Source organism: Megascapheus bottae, chromosome 18 (assembly GCF_031878675.1).
Source record: "Megascapheus bottae isolate mThoBot1 chromosome 18, mThoBot2.hap1, whole genome shotgun sequence".
NCBI lineage: Eukaryota > Metazoa > Chordata > Mammalia > Rodentia > Geomyidae > Megascapheus > Megascapheus bottae.
The window spans coordinates 27,989,404-28,008,858 of NC_143526.1; the positions used below are offsets into that span (position 1 = coordinate 27,989,404).

Here is a 19,455-nt window from a genome sequence, read left to right on the forward strand (position 1 = left end):
AAGTGGAACTGTGGCTCAGAATAGTAAAGTGTTAGCCTTGACCAAAAAACAAGGACCAGCTCAGAGTTCAAGTTCTATGACCAACAAAAAAGCTAGAATTTGCTGTATACTTATTTTGTGTCAAGTATTGTACAAAGAGCTTTTTAACACATTAGTTTATTTAATTTTTATTTCCATTTACAGAAGTGAAATCACTGGCTCAGATAGGTTAAATTTTATGAACAAAGTAATACAACTATTAAATAATGAAGTAAGATGCTGGGCACAGTGATTCACGCCTGTAATCCTAGCTACTCAGGAGGCTGAGGTCTGAGGATCATGATTCAAAGCCAGCCTGGGCATTAAAGTCTGTGAGACTCTTATCTCCAATTAACCACCAGAAAACTAGAAGTGGTGCTGTGGCTCAAGGGTTGGGGTGGTGGCCTTGAGCTGAATAGCTCAGGGACAGTGCTCAGGCTCAGAGTTCAAGCCCATGACCTACAAAAAAAAGTAATGAAATAAGGATTAAACATAAATTTGAACAGCTTAAAACTCTAATCCTCATACTGCATAAGTCTAAAAGAGCAGATTTCAGAGACTGTTGAGATTAATTAATAAAGTTTAGAATGGTGTCTAACATATAGAGGCTTTTCTGAAAAAAGTTAACCAATAAAAAATATTAAGATTTTTTAATGCAAATTCTAGTAGTTTAGTGTTTTTATAATAGCATTTTAACTCTTATTTATAATCAATGATTTTTCTTTCTACTCCATTCATTAATTCATTTCACTAGGTACCTACTATTTACATAGTATTTTTCGTTAGGGAATGAAAAAGGATTATAAAATATAATACATGGCCTTTATCCTTCAGAATGTGATATATACATGAAATAATTATCCACAAAAATTGGTTGGTTGGTAAATGCTAGAAGAATGAAAAAGATATAAAAAATAAAATTGTCTTAGAAATGTATTTTATGACATGGATTCTATTCCTGTCCTCTCCAGAAATCATGACAAATAAAAACTACCATTTCTAATCAGTAACTTACCTTAGGTGAAGTAATTTTCTTAATGCTTATGTCTAGATTGCACTGGAATACATGAGCCTTTGTGAGTTTCTTCTCCCAGTGAGCTGCAAGCCATATTTTGGCCAATGGCCCACGTCTACTCATAAGTACATGAGTGTAGAACATGTTGCTTGTATTCCTTAGTTTATATTTAAGCAACTGGGGAAAACAAAAAAAGATGCTTAAAATTTGATAATCAAAACTTTTCAGCTATCTTTATGTCTTACAGTTAGCAAAACCGTATCATTAATTCTACGACACTCAGATTGTGTTTTAGCCCAATGAAAATTTTCTTGTAAAAAACAATTTTATTACATTTATTAAAATGTATCATGATATACAAACCCTTAGCTTAATTTTAATTATGTTCTAAAATCTATGTGCCAGTGATCGTATATATAGATTCCCTTCTTGAATATTTAACATGACATTTGAAATATGATGTAAAAATCAATGTTAATAAAATCTAAAAAAAAATTTAGCTGGGCACTGGTGGCTCATGCCTATAATTCTCGCTACTCAGGAGGCTGAGCTCTGAGGATTGTGGTTCAAAGCCAGTGAGGGCAGAAAAGTCCCCTGTGAGACTTTCATCTCCAATTAACCACTCAAAACCAGAAGTGGAACTGTGACTCAAAGTGGTAGAATGCTAGCCATGAACAAAAGAGCTCAAGGTCAGTGCTCAGGCCCTGAGTTCAAACCCCAAACTAAGGAAACAAATACTGTTTCAACAAAGAGTGAACAAATGCAGCAGTAGTATTCACTATGTTGAAAATGAACTTTTACAACTTGTGGGCAGGGATGAAAGCAAGTGAACTGTCCAGAAAGAAATGTACTCTTTACCTGACTTGCGTAACTGGAACCCCTTTGTACATCACCTTGATAATAAAAACAAAACAAAAACTATTTCCAATATAAAATTATAAATAACAGAGCTCTAATAGACTGTCAGCCACACTACTAACTAAATGCATACTACTAACTAAATGAAGGAAAAGCTGGGCAAAACTTAAGAAATAGGTATTGTATCACTGATTTACATCCAGGTGTTGAATTTCATTGTTCTCTCCTAGATGCTCTGGTTTAGTCAGCAATATATTGACTTTTGAAATAACAGAATTACAAGGGACCATAAAGTGAAAAAGGCCAGGAGACCGTAGGAATCAAAAGCAAAAAATGAAACACTTAAAAGAGCATCTTCATATATGCCATAAGCGGGAATTCATAACCAGGATTTTGTGTACATTTCTAGAAACTGTACTATTGAGAACATTATAACGTTCAGTTACAAAGGCAAAAATTAGTAGAAATAGTATAACAACTTTGCTTGACTCCTGAAGAGGAATTAATGCTCACATACAATTTTAAACTACCACAACAGAAACGTATCTAAAGTTTCCATAAATAAGAACACTGAGCCAATAAGGATACAAAGTTATCCACAGATTTAAAAACTTAGGTGAACTGTGATGCCCATTTCTACCCCAAGAATCAAAAGCATTTCCCCTAAACGTTAAGCAATTTACAAATCACATTCTCCCACGCGACAGCAGGATTTGATATGTGTGGCTTATGGTTTGTGTTGACTGTGTTTTTGAGTGTATTTTGGTGAACTGGAATAAATTCCAATGTCCCAAATCCTGGGACCTAGTATTTCCGGAGACACTGATACTTTTGAGCATATATGATCTCCCTAGACCCTCAATACACCAAAGACCTTGGACGTTCGTTTTTAAATTTACTTCCAGGTAAGTAGGAACCAAGCCCATGCCCAGAAAGATGGTGGGTGGGTCAGGGGCTGAGGGTGGGAGGTAGGGGCGGGGTGAGGCACACAGACTGGCGTTGAGGCGAGGTGAGGCGGGAACCAAGGCTGGTATTGAGGAGGGGTGGACGCGAGGCCGGGAGTTTGAAAGGCGGGGGCGTGTGTATGGGGGGAGTGGCTGTGAGGGGCGAGCTTTGAGGCGTGGTGGAGGCGGGGCGCGGGCGCTGAGGCGTGGTGGGGGCGGGGCGCAGGCGCTGAGGCGTGGAGGGGGCGGGGCGAAGGCGCTGAGACGTGGGGGGCGGGGCGCGGGCGCTGAGACGTGGAGGGCGGGGCGCGGGCGCTGAGGCGTGGAGGGGGCGGGCCGCGGGCGCTGAGGCGTGGTGGGGGCGGGGCGCGGGCGCTGAGGCGTGGAGGGGGCGGGGCGCGGGCGCTGAGGCAAGGCCGGGGCGGGGCGCGGGCGCCGAGGCGTGGTGGGGGCGGGGCGCGGGCGCCGAGGCGTGGTGGGGGCGGGGCGCGGGCGCCGAGGCGTGGAGGGGGCGGGGCGCGGGCGCCGAGGCGTGGAGGGGGCGGGGCGCGGGCGCCGAGGCGTGGGGGGGCGGGGCGCGGGCGCCGAGACGTGGAGGGGGCGGGGCGCGGGCGCCGAGGCGTGGAGGGGGCGGGGCGCGGGCGCCGAGGCGTGGAGGGGGCGGGGCGCGGGCGCCGAGGCGTGGAGGGGGCGGGGCGCGGGCGCCGAGGCGTGGAGGGGGCGGGGCGCGGGCGCCGAGGCGTGGAGGGGGCGGGGCGCGGGCGCCGAGGCGTGGAGGGGGCGGGGCGCGGGCGCCGAGGCGTGGAGGGGGCGGGGCGCGGGCGCCGAGGCGTGGAGGGGGCGGGGCGCGGGCGCTCAGGCTAGGCCGGGGCGGGGCGCGGGCGCTCAGGCTAGGCCGGGGCTGGGCGCAGGGGCGGCTGTTAAAGCCTAGTGAGGGCGGAGGGGCGGGCTCTGAGGCTTGGGGTTAGTGAGGCTGGGGGGGAAGCGGGAGTCGAGGAAGGGTTGAAGGGGCGCCGGGCCGCTAGGAAAGGGGAGGGCCGAGGGTGAGAGGGACAGGGTGGGAAGAGGGAGGAGCCCGGGGCGCTGAGGAAAAGGAAGGTACGAGGTGGGCCAGGCCCGGCCTAAGGCCGGACGTCGGGGGTTCCTCACGGACAACGAGGTTAGAGGGCCCGTCCCCTTGCGTGCGGGCTGGGGCGCCCCGTCCGGGGACCCTCCAGCCGGCGTCTTCCTCGGGTCGACCTCGCGCTTGGACCCGAGCGGCCGGTAGGCGGCCAGAGGGAGCGCGTGGAGGGGTGAGCGGCCGCGGTTCCGCCCCAGCCTACGTCCGGGCCGGGCCGGGTGGGGTGGGGGGCAGGGTCTGAGGTGAAGCCCACCGGAGCAGCCGTTACCCGGCGGAGTCGCCGAGCGCGCGAGGAGTCTCAGGCGTTAGGCGCCTGGGGGGGTGGGGGGGGTGGGGGGCGTGAACTATATACAGCGAGGCGGGGGCGTGGCCAGCTGGGGGCGTGGTCAGCCGGCGGAGGCGTGGTCAGCCGGCGGGGGCGTGGCCAGCCGGCGGGGGTGTGGTCAGCCGGCGGGGGCGGAGCTGCAGGGCACCAGGGCTCTAGGGAAGATCACGACGATCACCACGGTGGGCGTAGGGGGAGGGGAGAAGGTCGGTTCACTTCGTGGCAGCTGGAAGCGGGGTGTAAAGCGTGCAGCGTCCCAGTGACCATTTCTAGGACACCTACCCAGTGACCTAACTTTCTTCCGCAGGCCCTACCTCCTAAAGACTCCACTACTATCCAATAAAGGCTTTTTTTTTTTTTTGAATGGAATGGACACTTAAAATTTAAACCGTAACATGTTTCTCGGTTGTTGTTGTTTTTAATGTTTACAGTAGTCGCCAACTTAAACTTTTTTGGTAATTTGTTACTTCAGCATTCTAAAAAATTCCTAACCTAATTTCATAATGTAATTTTCCTTCTCTTAGAGTAAGTACCCCACATTGTAATCTCTAGGCTCTCCAAACTTGAGCCAGTCCCTTTTCAACCTCTTCCCTTTGCTCCATGAGCTCTAGCTATATCGGATAACTTCAGTGTCCATGTTTAGGAAGAACCTACACTTGGCAGAATCAGAGATGAGTTTGTGGAGGAATAGAAGAAATAACTCAGAATCCAGAATGCTAGATTGTTGCCTGCATGAAAACATGAATTTTGCTCTTATTTGTTGCTACATCTCCACCTCCCACATAGTGCCTTGTACTCAGCAGGTGCACAATGTGATGGGACGTGTGTGTTGGCAGGAGGGGGTGAAGTACAGGGAATTGAATCCACAGCTTCCTGCAGGGCAGGCAAGCACTTCACCACTGAGATGCAGCCTGAAAGGAAGACTTTTAGCATAAATCCATACCTCTTCAGCTGCGGACAGTGCTGCTTCTCCTCCTCCCCCATATTTCCAGTTTAATGAATAGTTTCCCAAGATACTCTCCATGGCTTTGAAAAGTTGTCATGTTTTCCATCTTGAAGGTAAGGCAAACTGAGGGGCCAGGGAAGTAGTGACTTGGCTTAGGTCACTTACTCAGCAGCATAGTTGATATCCAAAGTGCTATTTCTTGGGCTATAATGCCTCATCCTTTACTGTCCTTCCAATCCTCCTCCTCACCCCTCATCCCTGCCCCTACTATCCAGGGCAACCTAGTCCTTGCAGGATTGCACTATATGTACAGTAGGTGGCACCTGAAGACAGAGCACTGGAGTACGTATGCCTGCGCATGTGCGTGTGCGTGTGCGTTTGTGTGTATAAGTCCTGCACATGGTAAGCAAAGTAGATGTAAAAAAAAAAAACATCTTGTCAGAAACCCGACTTATCGGTTTCGTTTGCTCTCAACTCTCCTGTTTTTGTTTTCATTGGCCATTGCTTTGAGTTTGGTGGTAGGGAGGAAGGGGGAGGAAGAGGAGGAGATACTTAGATATCTGTACATAGTTAATAGATCTTTTGGCAGGGCCAAGCTAATCTCAGCTAGTCATTCACGATCAGAGCATTGGTTTCTGGAGCTCTGCTGGATACCAAATTCCATGAGGCTTAAGTCTCATATTAAAATCTATTTACATAGCCTACATGCAACCTATACTTTACCTATCTCAGATCACAGATTATTTCCAATACCCAATACAATGTAAAGATTGTATAGTTATAACACTGTATAGTTTAGAAACTGAAAAGGAAGAGAAGTTCCCCCATGTTTAATACACATGTAATTTCTTCTGAATACATTCTGTTGTTCTGTCATTGACTGAATCTCATGGATATGGAAGCTGACTGTAGATGAAATTCTGAGCCTTACACATGGGCCAGAAAATGATTTCTGGAAGAAATATGAAAAACATTCCCTTTTGTTGACTTCTAACTGTGGAAGAGAAAAGGATCCCACACAGTAATCACTGGAACCTATCCATGTTATTTTAGCTGTCACTGAGTTAAGGATCTTGGTATACAGAGATTTTCCCTGGATAATCCTTGTTCAAGCCTATCCTGGGGCCTGAACTCAGAGCCTGGGTACTTGTCCCTGAGCTTTTTTGCTCAAGGCTAGTGTTTTACCACTTGAGCCACAGTGCCACTTCTGGCTTTTTTGGTGGTTCATTGGAGATAAAAGTCTTACGGACTTTCCTGCCCAGGCTGGCTTTGAACTGTGATTCTCAGAATCTCAGCCTCCTAAGTAACTAGGATTATAGGCATGAACAGGGAATCTTTTTCCTCTGAAAGTAGAAAGCTATCAGATGATTTGGGTGAAGATTGGAGTAGTGCAGCTTCAAATAAAGGAACCGCAGTCACTGGACACTGGGACAGGCAAGGTGCAAGTTCTCAGAGTCTCCAGAGGGACACTGGAGCCTGGCCAACCTCGTATTTTGCTTTTGACCTAGTATAACTGGCTTCATCCCAGTGAAAAAGGATAAAAAGTGTGACCTATGGAGGACAAAACAGGCCATCAGAGCAGGGCAGAAGTCCTACCAAGGGCTGGGAGCTGGTGGCTCCTGTAATCCTAGCTACTCAGGAGGTTGAGATTTGAGGATCACAGTTCAAAGCCAGCTCAGGCAGGAAAGTCCATGAGACTTTTATCGCCAATGAACCACCAAAAAACCAGAAGTGGAACTGTGGCTCAAAGTGGTAAAGCATCAGCATTTAGCACAAAAGCTCAGAGACAGTGCTAGACCCTGAGTTCAAGCCCCATAACCAACAGAAAAATCCTGCCCATGAACTAGGATTCAAAATATGCTGGGGTCAAAGAGTAATATATCCTCTAAGGAACACAGAGGCTGGGTTCCAGAGGCACTGTCATAAAATTCCTGTCACAGATATCAGAGATAACTTGCTCCACTCAGCACCAGAAGGCAGGGCATAAAGCAATACTGTTAGCCTATTCTGCAGGTAAGGAATGGAGGCTTAGAGCATTTAATAACTTATCTGAGGACACACAATTACTACATGGTAGAGTTGGAACACAAGCAGTGAGACTATACATTAATCTGACTTTATTCTAGCTGTCATTACTAATAAGAGCAAAGATTTATGGGGTACTTCTTATGTGCTTGGAACAGGTTGACTCATTGCATTTGCTGAGAGCCTAATGAAATTTTCTTATCTTCACTTTTGGAGGAGCAAATGGAAACAAAAAAGTTATGGTATTCACGCAAGGTCACAGAGAAGGCTTGAGGGGCCAGGAGTTTGGCCTTGTGGTAGAGTGCTTGCCTAGCAAGCATGAAGACCTGGGTTCGATTCCTCAGTACCACATACGTAGCAAAAAGCCAGAGGTGGTGCTGTGGCTCAAGTGGTAGAGCCCTAGCCTTGAGAAAATCCAGGGACAGTGCTCAGGCCCTGAGCCCAAGCCCAGGACTGGCAAAAAAAAAAAAAATAGAAGACTTGAGATTTAGATCCAAGCAGCCTAGTGTCAGATCTTCATGCTTAATCACTGTTGATTATATTACTTATATATTGGTGGTGCTGGAGAAGACAAGGAAAAGGAAGAAGAAAAAAAGAGAAGGAAGAGGATAGAAATTATCTTGTGCCCCAACAATCTATCCTATGTCCAGGTGTCAAAAGTTGGACTGACCAATCAGATTCCTTTTCCACAGATTATAGCCTCTTAAGGGAGGGAGCTTTGTTTGCTGTCTTCCCCTTGGAGGGTCTGGGCCAGTCCCCTCAAGAAGACAGGCTGGCAGCCTCTGCCTTCCGAGCCCACTTGAGCCCGGATGGGTGGTGCCCCTCTGCAGAAGAGTGAAATGGTTAACAGTGAGAAAGGAGGGGGAAAAAATCCTAGAAAGCAAAACACAGGGCAGGAAGTACTCAGCGGTAGAGCACCTGCCTAGCAAGATCTGACTTGCCAGACTGGGTTGGGAGTGAGGGCTGGCAGGGGTTTGGGAGTTGTGAGTTCAGCTGTGGGAAGTTGGGAAAGGTAAAGTGTGCTGATGGTTGTACTGGGCCTGGCAGCAATGCCATCTCTACCTTGCACATCCAGGAAGATATCTGGATAGTAATCCTATTTGTGCGTGTCACAATTTCAGTACCACAGCAATAATAAACTGACAGTAATCAGCCTTAGGGCAATACTAAGATCACATTCTAATACTATCTTGTGTTCATTGTACCAGCAGCATTTAAGAAGATTGATGTCAGTGGAGACAGGAGAGAAAAACCAGGAGTGCACAAGGGAAGGGGCGACATTGTCCAAAAAGAAATGTACTGATTCCCTGACTAATGTAACTGTAAATCCTCTGGATATCACCTTTGTAATAAAAGTAAAAATACTTAAAGGATTGATACTATCAGCTGGTCATCAGGTAAGACGCACCAAGAACACCTGTACTGTGTTTATGGGGTGTTAAATAGGTATTCAGCCTTGGTACAAGCTATAAATGAGTATTCAGACTTGTTTACCCAACTCTCATGTGTATATTTTAACAAATCTTGTACTTGTGCATGGGGTGACATGAACAGACACAGTGGCATGGTAGATGTGACAGTACATTGTGTCAGAGGGAGACATGGAGAAAACAGAAACCACATCAGTTCCTCCTCCTCCTCCTCCTCCTCCTCCTCCTCCTCCTCCTCCTCCTCCTCCTCCTCCTCCTCTTCCTCCTCTGCCTTTTCTTCCTCCTCATTCTGGTTTGGTGTGGCTATTACCATAAAGAATTTAATGTAAAAAATTATTAACCAGGTAAAAAGTTGTGAACTGAGTGACTGAGAGGTTATAAAAAGAACTTTAAAGTAGCAATTATAGGAAACATAAACCACCCCTGGGGCAGAGGGAACAAAGGAACAGACTTACAGGCAGAGAGCTGATATCTCTGTGCTCAGGAGAGGGGTCTATGGGCCTGGACTGGACTTAGATCCTGGGATGGCTGGAGCCAGGCAAGGAGCTGCTGTTGTGAGGTGAAGGTGGGTAGTGTTTATTCGGACAGAAAGACATTCAACAAGCCAGGCCCTTCTCAGGTACACTGACTGTACCTTGCTTATTGACTAAGACCAGCAAAGTCTAAGAGAAAGTAGTTGGAAACACAGAAATGATTTTATTTTATTATATACTTTATATATAATATATAAAAATGCTATATTCATTATATAATATATAGTATATATTATTTGACTATAGACATTGTGATTATAATGGACATCTGCTACTCTGCCTCTGTATGTAGTAGATTTCTTTTCTTTTTTTTTTTTTTTGCCAGTCCTGGGCTTGAGCTCAGGGCCTGAGCACTGTCCTTGGACTTTCTCAAGGCTAGAGCTCTACCACTTAAGCTTCAGCACCACTTCCGGCTTTTTTCTATGTATGTGGTACCGAGGAATTGAACCTGGGTCCTCGTGCATGCTAGGCAAGCACTCTACCACTAGGCCAAACTCCCAGCCCCAGTAGATTTATTTACTAAAGACATAGAAATAACATTCTAAAATGTAAGTAGAAGCCGAATGCTGGTGGCTCACACACCTGTGATCCTAGCGACTCAGGAGGCTGAGATCTGAAAATCACTGCTTGAAACTAGCCTGGGCAGAAAAATCTACGAGACTCCTACCTCCAATTGACCTCCAAGAAAACTGGAAGTGAAGCTGTGGCTCAAGTGGTAGAGCTCTAGTCTTGCACACAAAAGCTCAGGGACAGCACTCAGGCCCTGAGTTCAATCTAGAACTGACACCCTTCCTTCCCCAAAATGCAAATGCAAAATACAAAAAAATAGATGTTAAAATAAAAAACACACTACTAGTAATTGGACCATCTTACCACAATGATTTCGTTTTTTTTCTGTTTTAACCTTTAAAAAAAATCAAGCAGATATAGTTTGAAAGTTACAATTGCCACACTCCATATAACTGAGTGTCCTGATAAAGTCGAATTGATCAGGAAAAAAGCGGCCTAGGAAACAGAAGTTAGGAATTCAGAGACAAGCACTATATTAGTGAATTGCTTGATTTAAAGCACAGGAGCACTATTTTTGTTCTTATATTCTCTCAAAGGCTACAATGTTTAGCTTTAGTGTGTGTGTGTGTGTGTGTGTGTGTGTGTGTGTGTGTGTGTGCACGAGCGCTAGTCCTGGGGCTTGAACTCAGGGCCCTGGACGCTATGCCTGAGCCCCCCCTTTTTTCTCAAGGCTAGCACACTACCATTTGAGCTACAGCTGTACTTTCAGCTCTTTGGTAGATAATTGGAGGGAAGAGTCTCAAAGACTTTTCTTCTCAGACTGGCTTTGAACCATAATCTTTAGATCCCAGCCTTCTGAGTAGCTAAGATTACAGATGTGACCCTACTGATGCCCAGTTTAGTAAAAATAAATAAAAGAAAAAAGGAACATTGCTCTTTCTCTAACCCTTTTCTTGTCCACTTGCTCAATGGTCTGGTTGACATGATCCAGGACTGAGCAAGGAAATCTTTTTGTTTTTCTAAAGACTTATTCTAAGGAAATGACTTTTTTGGGTATGACGTGTGTTTAAAAATACATGCTCTCAATGATGGACATGTGTCTTGAAGGGAATGTGTGGCAGAATCCATCCTTTGTTTGAAGGAATCCCCAGGCATCAATAAATCACATTTAGTGAAGAGGACAACCTTGAAATCTCTGCTTTGATTAAAAAAATAAATATGTGTGTTAACACAATAATAACAATGCACCAAGTATTTGAACAAAAAAAGAACAGTTATTCTCAGGTAAATATGAACCAAACCCCAGGCTTTTATTTTTTTTACCATAAACACCTGTGATGTGAGAGCGCTCATAGCAGCTGTTATCAGGTGTGTCTGCACCCAGATCTGGGTAGTGTAGTATCTTTCCAGCTCCCCTTTCCTTTGCTTTACTAATAAGTTTTCTGAGTCTTTACCTCAAACTCTTCCCTTCCAACATCACAAACTCAGTACCCCAGGGCCAAGCAGTGCCTCCTCCCTTTTCAACACCCCCTGCCTGGAGCATTATCAGTCACTGATGCCATCCCATCCCGTAACTGCTCTTTGGCGACTCCACTGGGAAAAGCATCATCAGTTCCAGTAACACGGCCACATTGTAAATCTTGCTGCCAGCTATTCTGGAGGTCATTGTTACAAATCCCAACTGAATGAAAGCCCTTTATCTGCTTCTTTGATCATCCATATTGTATTCCCAGGGCCATTCTCCTTGCCCATGAGGAAAACTCTTCTCAAATTAGTTTAAATAAACTCCAAATCGGTGTATATTACTGTGCAAGCTGGTGGCGGAATTCACTGGAAAGAAGACAATGGATCCTCACTAAACTATGATCTGGAACTAGAAACTAAAAAGAGCCAGTACTTTCCCTTGTTCTTCATCTCTAGGACAGTCCTTTCTCTCTTCTTTCTGAAGATGTGACTTTCATCCCTATGACAACCGGGTCTTCTCTTCCCAGCAAGGAACACGGTCACAAGTACTTCTGTAACTTGTGTTGATTTGTAATTTGTATTAATTGCCTTTCCATCACTGTGACCAAAATACATGGGGGAAAAAAACCTAAGGGAGGAAGGCATTATTTTTCTCATAGTCACTTGGCCCCATGCATTTGGGCCAAACATGGCAGTTGGGGAGTGTGTGGTAGAGGAGACCTGTTCACTTCATGGTAGACAAGAAGTAAAGAGAGCAGGAGTTTGGCTGGCCAGGAGTTTGCCTTACTGGTAGAGTGCTTGCCTAGCAAGACCTGGGTTTGATTCCTTGGTACCGTATACATAGAAAAAGCCAGAAATGGTGCTGTGGCTCAAGTGGTAGAGCTCTAGCCTTGAGAAAGCCCAAGGATAGCACTTAGGCCTTGAGCTCAAGCCTTGGGACCAGAAAAAAAAAAGAAGTAAAGAGAGGTGATACAGGAAGGGGCCAGGACAAAATAGAGAACATGCTTCCTTCAAATAGGACCTCCTCCTACTTTCACCACTTTCCAATTATGCCCTTAAGAACTCTGTCTCTGGAGACATGGGCACACCCAGAGGTGTGCTCTACTAATCTAAATGCTTCTCAATCCAATCAAGTCACCAATTTACTTTTTGTCACCTTGACGCTAGACATTTGTCCTTAAACCATAACATAACTAGTAGAAAGGTAATCCAGACAGCAGTGTCAGGGAAGGATGGCGATTGGCTCTGTTGAGTCACATAACCCTCCCACCGAACCAATCAGGTTATTACAGCAACCATGAATTATATTCTTGGCCAGGTCTGGTGACATTTCCATTCCTATGACCAGAGTGGCAAGAGAACCTATTTTGTTCTGATTTTTTTTCCAGATAAAGGAGGATATGAAGGCCTATTGAGAAGACAGAAACCAGCCACTAATTCACTACATGTGTTCGGATTTTTTACCATGGCAACATATCCTCACACACATCAAGGTCTTTCTTTGTGGGAATTCTCAAGGCCAAGATTACCATAATGAGTGCCTGCCAGAAGCTACGTGACACACTGGCACGTGTAAACCTTGTTTACAACCAGTACTTTATTGATACTTCTCCAAAAACTGACAAGGGACAGAGACACACACAGAGAGGATGAGTGATGGGTCCAGAGACAAACAGCAGGTGAGGGTAGAAACTAGCCTTCCAAACATTGCTAGGAAAGTTTAGACTTAGAAGGAAGAGTCAGGCAAGTGTCACTTCTGGCCTCTTAAGGGAGAGAGCTTCGCCTGCTCTCTTCCCCTTGGAGGATCTGGGCCAGTCCCCTCAAGGAGACAGGCTGACAGCCGCTGCCTTCCGAGCCTGCTCGAGCCCGGATGGGTGATACCCCTCTGCTGGACATGGAATCTTCCCAGTGTTCACTCTGGGCCTGCAACTCTGCCAGGACACTGTGAAGATGCCTCAGTGTGAGCAGAAGCCGCTGATCTTGAACCTGCATCTCAGCCTAGGAGAGATAAAACGCTGTGAGGAGAATAAGGGGCTGTCCCCCCTCTCCCACTAAGTCCCTTCCTGTTCCTCCTGGCATACAAGTCTCCTGGTGACTTGCACACCCAACAGAAGATACCTACCAAAGCCTCAGTGTTGTCATCTACAAAAGAGAAAGCATATTACCTTTCTGCACTCTTCTGAGGACAGAATGAATTAGCACACATGCTCGAGGGCATGTCAGGCCACTTACTAGAGGTCATCCTACAGCAGGGACCCTGTGTATGTTAAAACCAGTGAGCCAACACTGCACCCAGCATACCTTCTATGTAGGCCACGACCTACTTATCCCAGCCCTGGAGAACCAGTTGTGCACTGTGTGGCAGCCCCAGAAGAGTGCCTGCAGGGCCCGTATTTCAGCCTGAAGCCTCTGCTCCAGCCAATGGTGCACCTTAGAAAATGAGGGCAAAAGCAACGCCAAACCTTACCAGCTCCTTTCTCAGCCACTCCAGGGTCTGCTCAAGGTTTGAGGTGGGTTCTCCTGTTGTTTTCATTTTAGGGCTCTTGAGGGAGACCTTAATGGTGACCTGGGTGCAGGCTTGAGGGATCGTTGACTCCAACAGTTCCCGGCTTCCCCCAGGCTGGCAGCAGGGGCTGGGCAAATCGCTGAGAATGAAGCTAATGAGAGCAGAGCAGGAAGTGGTTCACCTTGGAGAAGGGAGGTTTTTTTTTTTTTTTTTTTTTAAAGGGCTTCAGTGCTTTGAACCAAACAAGGAAGGAGGAAGGGAAATCTTTAGGATATGGTAACCCAGTGCTTGCTGCTTCCACAAGCCAAGAAGAGCTGATGCCCAAAGGATTACAGAGATTATAAAGCTTTGAATTATTACAATAATGGCTACTATGAAAAGAAGTCTCTTTCGGAGGGCTTGATGTGTGCTTTACATATAAAGAATATACATGTGTTTCCACTGGGACATAGCCCACCATACATAACAGAGTGCACAAAATACCTGAGAGAACTACTTTTAAAATTGGAAGGATTTTTTTTTAAGCTCATACTTTTAAAGAGTTCAATTCATGGAAAGTTGGCCCTGTCATTTTGGACTGTGCATGACAAGGATTGTACTTACCTTATTGTGGCCCACAGAAGAGACGCACACAGATAAAGACAGCCAGGGGCGGGGAAAGGGTGGGGGAGACAGACAGACAGACAGACAGACAGACAGACAGACAGAAAGAGAGACAGAGAACTAGAGTCCCAATATCTCCTTCATATGACTGGAAAGGCCTTCTAATAAGTCCCACCTCTTTCTTAAATGCTCTGTCACCTCTTGATAGCATCATTGGCTGGAGCTCAAGCCTTTAATACATGGCCCTTTGGGGACACTTACCTAACCCATAGCAGCCATTTATTTTCATGCATGCGTTTGTGGGTTAGCCAGGATGCTCTATGTCCAGCAGCACATCTGTAGGTCTGATGCTGCTTCTGTCTTTCGTGGCCTCAGGGCTGGTGGCACAATCTACTCTTAGCAGTAGCAAAGGATAAGAGAGCAAGTGAGTTCTGTGAGGCTGCTTGCTGTCCAGCTGATGCTCAGAACTGTCACACTACCACTTTCTCACATGCCTATGGACAAAGTGAGTCAGAAAACTAAGCCCAAAGCTAAGGCACAAGGACATCTATCCATCTACAAAGGACCATGTCAGGAGTGGGGAAAAACGAGAGCAATACGACTCTATATGAGGAAGGTGATTGCACAAGGAATCTCGAGGGACCATTTAGGACAACCAACATTTACCGATCCCCTGCTCTGGGCCAGGCATTGTGTCAGGCATCATGCTAAGCCCTTGACATACACAACTTCCTTTCATCTTCAAAGTCTAATGACTGCAGTTCCCAAACTCTGTGTCAAGGCACTGCCATGTACTGTAAAAGACTCTCCCAGAGTTGGGGCAAAATAGTTGTGGTTTTGAGGGCACACAATGGTATGTGACAGATGCTATACAAACAATGACTTTTAAGTTATTGGAACATAATTAGTTAATTTAAAGTGTTAGATTTTTTTGGGGGGGGGAGGGCTACCACACTGAGATGTTAAAGGTGTAGTGAGCTGAGAAAATTTAGGGTTCTTTGCCTGTGAGTTAGGGTCCCTAATGACCTGCATCTTCTAAATGAGAACAGGTGAACAAAACCACTCTGCAGCGGGTGAACCTAACAAAACACGGGTTCTCCCATGACCCACTGCAGCATGTAGGCAGCAGAGCAGGAGTTAGAGCCTGCTCTCCCGGGGCCAGTGTACATGGAGGTCTTGCCTGCTTTTAGGGAGGTGGAGGGTCAAGGGAGGCTGCAGTATGTTTCCTGCCCTGTGCAGTAGTGGGGTGATAAGAACACTTGGTGGTAAGAGCCTGGCGATTCTGTAGGTGGCCTCCTATACTGATGCCTTATTACCCTGGAAGCCATTTCTGTGGTTAACTTGCTTTGATACACTTTCATTTATTTTTAATCCCAGTCAGGAATCTGGCCTAGAGCACATTTCACGTCCTAGGCTCAGAAAAGCTTGGCATACAGAGATGAGGAGTGGTAGAGCCAGAAGGCTTGGAAGGAGAAGGAAATTAAACCTCTGAATGAAGAAAAAATGCCACCCACCAAATAGGCAAGCCCAAATGGTCATCATTCATCATCCACGAGCAGCTGGTATATGGCGTCCACGTGCCAGACCTGCATTGCATGCTGGGAATATAGTAGCGAGCACAGGAGACTTTGCACCTGGCCTCAAGAAGCTTATAGGGTCCTCTGGTTCAAAAATCTTACTTTTGGGCCTGGCTCCGATGTCTATAGCCTGAAGTTCTAGATTCTCAGGACTTTGTGACCTGGAAGATGGCAACTTAAAGATAGCCTAGACAGAAAAGTCCACTCCATCTCCAATTAATAAGCAAAAAGCAAAGAACAGGGCACTGAATTCAAACCCCAGTTATGCAAAAAAAAAAAAGATAAAAATCTTACTTGAGACAACAAGTGCATGTGTGTGTGCGCGTGCGCATGCGCGTGTGCATGTGTATGTGTAAGATGAATCAGTGAATTTGCGAATAAAAAAAACCTATGATGCAGTTGGAGCTATGAGTTGCTCAAGCAAGTCATTGGCTGTGATTAAAATTTTCAGGCTGTTTCTTCATACCCCACCTTATATGGAAAAGGACTACATTTCCCAGCCTCCTTTGTGGGTCTTGGCCAATGGGATATGAATGGGTACAATATGTGCAATTTCTGGGTTATACATATAAGGATGGAGAAGGGAGCCCTTCTCAGTATTTTCTGCTGACTTCAATGCAGTGATAAGGGCTGGAGCTTCAGCAGCCACCTTGAGGATAGCAGAGAAAGAAAGAATCTAGACATCTTTGATAGAGAAGCCACCACCTCAGCTTCAGCTAGGGAGTCTTCACACTTGAGCAATAAATCCTGTTTTATTAAAGAACACGACTATTGTGAGTCCTCTATTGTAGGACTCAAGCCAGCAGAGCTACAGCCAAAGCCAAGCATCCTATTCTCCCCTTCAAGCCTTGTCTACAATCCCCAGCATATGGCTTTGGACATTGTAATCCCTTCCAACTGTTTTTTCCTTCTTGAATCCAGTCCTTGCAACATCTCTGTGGCATCCATAGCTAAGAGATGACTTCTGCGGCCACCCCTGGGGTAGGCAGCAAAGCCAAGGTGCAAGAGGTGCTGATGTCCTGCCCAGATGCAAGAGTGAGGAGTCCCTCCCACCTCCAGGACGGGCAAGTGGGATCAGGCTATGATTCAGATCTGCCCCAGGTGTCCAGCATCTAGGCAGAGCTTTTCCACCTCTAGGGAGGCTGTATGCTGTATCCTTTCTACTCTGTGTACCTTAGCGTCATCCACTTTGCCAAGTACAAATGAGACATAGTCTGAACAACCTTGACTCTTCAGTCCTCCCTTCCTACTGTGCAGGCTTACAATGTCACATTAATCAGAGAGGCAACATGGGGACAGAACACCTATAGATCCTCTCACCACCTCTCTGTGCTTACCTGCTTCCAGCAGGCTCTCCCATTACTCCAAACAAGTAGGCAGGGATCAAATCATCATGTCTTCTGTCTATGTCTGTGGACTGTGTCTTCATGGGCCAGGAACAAGTATGTCCCCGCCCCGTGTTCTGTATCCAGCACTGCCAAAGCACTTGTCACCAACCATCCCCTGTTCCTACAGCAGGCATGTCTGATTCCACTCCAGAGACATACTTGACCAGTGTATAAATTAGCAGTGCTGAGAACAGCCCTCAGCCATGCTAAGCATGAAGACAAACATCTCCATGAATCCATCAGGCTGGGGGGGGGGCCTAAGTGAGAAGGCACACAGGGATTACCACACAGGAGCTCAGACATGGGGTACCTCCTCCTGGTCCTCCTCTTCCCCCAGATTTACCTTCTTCCAAGTGAGTAGACCGAATACAAAGCTAACCCAGCGCTTCTGGGGCCCCTAGGCCCTTAAAGAGATGACAAGGAACTGCAGATGGGGACATGGGCTCCTCTCGGCTTCCCTTCATTTTCTCTCCACGGCAGGAAGAGTCTGGGAGTACCAGACAGAGCAAGCAGACAGGGAGAAAATCGGGCAGGTTATCTGAAGATATATGTGTACGTCTAGGGCCACTCATTCATTTCCTTAAATCCCTGACAAGGATTCCCTAGAAAGGTTCTAGTCTCCAGGGAAACCAGAAGAGCCAGGAACCAAATCCAGCCCGATTCTGAAACTGGGGAAAACTGAGTGGAGTGGGCCAGAGAAGGCAGGGCATAGATCAACCCTAGGACTTAGGTCTGTCTGAGGTTTACAAATCAATGTGGAAGTCAGGGGTCCCAGAGTGTGATTGGACTGAAGCCACTATTGCGTGCCTGTAGGGGAGTCTTCTCTTTGAGATTCAATTTCCCCCCCCAAATGGGAAAAAATAAAAATAGTAACAATTATATCATTAATATTAACTAAAATTGGAAATGCAAACAATCTCTCAAGAATGTTGTAAATGCTTTGAAAATTACAATGAAACCTAACCTCATAATTTAGAGCACTGACTTGAAGTCTGGTGGATTTTTGTTTTGTTTTGATTTGTTTTTTGGTAGAACTGGAGTTTGAACTAAGAACTTCCTACTTGCTTAGGCAGGTGCTGGACCCCTGGAGCCACCCTCCCTACCCCTCCGCCCAGACACACACACCCTGTCTTTTTATTTTGTTTCTGTAGTTACCTTTTAGATAGGATCTTGGTTAGCCTTGAGCTGCAGTCCTACTGCCCAAGACTTCTGCTGGAGCTGGGATCACGGGATTGTAGGCATCAGGCTTATTAAGATGAGGCTGGCTTAAAAACTTGACAGCCGAATACAGGAAAGGAAAATCAGAATGAATTTTCCATTAGCTATCCACAATTCTTCCCAGCTGCTGTTAAAAATGATAATAACTTGATTGATTGCTTGAGACAAGGTTTTGTATAGCCCAGTCTGGCCTCAACTCATAATCCCAGATTACCAGATGACACTATCATCCCTAGTAACAATTGTTTTTTTTTTTGGTCAGTTGTGGGGCTTGAACTCCCTGGGTGCCATTCTTGACCTCTTCAGCTCAAGGCTAGCACTCTACCCCTTGAGCCACAGCGCCACTTCCAGTTTGCTGGTGGTTAACTGGAGATAAGAGTCTCACGGACTTTTCTGCCTGGGCTGGCTTTGAACCATGATCCTCAGATCTCGGTCTCCTGAGTAGCTAGGATTATAGGTGCGAGCCAGTGGTGCCCAGTTTCAATTGTCTTTTTTAAGACAGTTTTCAATGAGCAAAAAAATGCAAAGAGAGTCCCCTAGTTTCTCCCCCTAACCACTGTTTCTTATTATTAGCATGACATGAGTGCTGGACATTTGTTTCAATTAAAGAACTGATGTTGCTACACTATCATTGGTTAAAGTTCATATTGCACTCAGATTTCATCAGCTTAAGCACTATGACTATTTATTTTGCTGCTCTAATTTTTCTAGCTTTGGCCATTGGAGGCTGGTAAATTTGGCCCATGTCCTTGGACAATGCCCTATCAGCGCTCGTGTGTGTGTGTGTGTGTGTGTGTGTGTGTGTGTGTGTGTGTGTGCATTTTGCATGTCTTTATTTGCTAGTCATTGTAAGATGCTGCAGGTTCATCTTGTGTACTGATTTTCCCATCTGTCCCAGGAGCCCTGGTTCCTCTTACTGGTGAGTGGTGTTAGGAATTGAAATCTTGGCAGTAGGCAGGCCCCAGCTATGGTGCA

The 19,455-nt window shown here is 46.1% G+C and overlaps 2 protein-coding genes across 10 annotated transcripts in view; both read right to left on the minus strand.

The window, feature by feature from the left end:
• The window catches only part of Rad21l1 (RAD21 cohesin complex component like 1), a 30,156-nt gene extending 25,891 nt beyond the window's left edge, over positions 1–4,265 (minus strand). For 6 of the 9 annotated variants that reach the window (XM_090352103.1, XM_090352102.1, XM_090352100.1 and 3 more), the window contains exons 1-3: positions 4,209–4,256; positions 1,892–1,926; positions 1,034–1,210 (exon numbers count right to left, since the gene is read on the minus strand). In XM_090352103.1, coding sequence (XP_090208229.1) covers positions 1,034–1,177 — 144 coding nt within the window. In that variant the 5' untranslated portion in view covers positions 1,178–1,210; positions 1,892–1,926; positions 4,209–4,256. Of the gene's footprint in view, positions 1–1,033; positions 1,211–1,891; positions 1,927–3,984; positions 4,108–4,208 lie in introns of those variants that run through there. The other 3 variants (XM_090352101.1, XM_090352107.1, XM_090352108.1) reach the window with 3 other exon arrangements.
• Positions 4,266–12,784: 8,519 nt separating this feature from the next.
• Positions 12,785–13,866, minus strand: C18H20orf202 (chromosome 18 C20orf202 homolog). The gene is made up of 2 exons (XM_090352806.1): positions 13,656–13,866; positions 12,785–13,186 (listed from the first exon to the last, which is right to left on the minus strand). Exons 1-2 carry the CDS (start codon positions 13,719–13,721, stop codon positions 12,953–12,955), a joined length of 300 nt encoding a protein of 99 aa, XP_090208932.1. The 5' UTR covers positions 13,722–13,866; the 3' UTR covers positions 12,785–12,952.
• Between the last annotated feature and the right edge of the window lie 5,589 nt (positions 13,867–19,455).

Bases quoted from the DNA above. Each gene is read 5' to 3' on its own strand.
- C18H20orf202 (XM_090352806.1), bottom strand. From the start codon at position 13,721: ATGAAAACAACAGGAGAACCCACCTCAAACCTTGAGCAGACCCTGGAG. The intron at 13,187-13,655 runs GTAAGGTTTGGC...TATCTCTCCTAG, and splicing joins AGTGGCTGAGAAAGGAGCTG to GCTGAGATGCAGGTTCAAGA.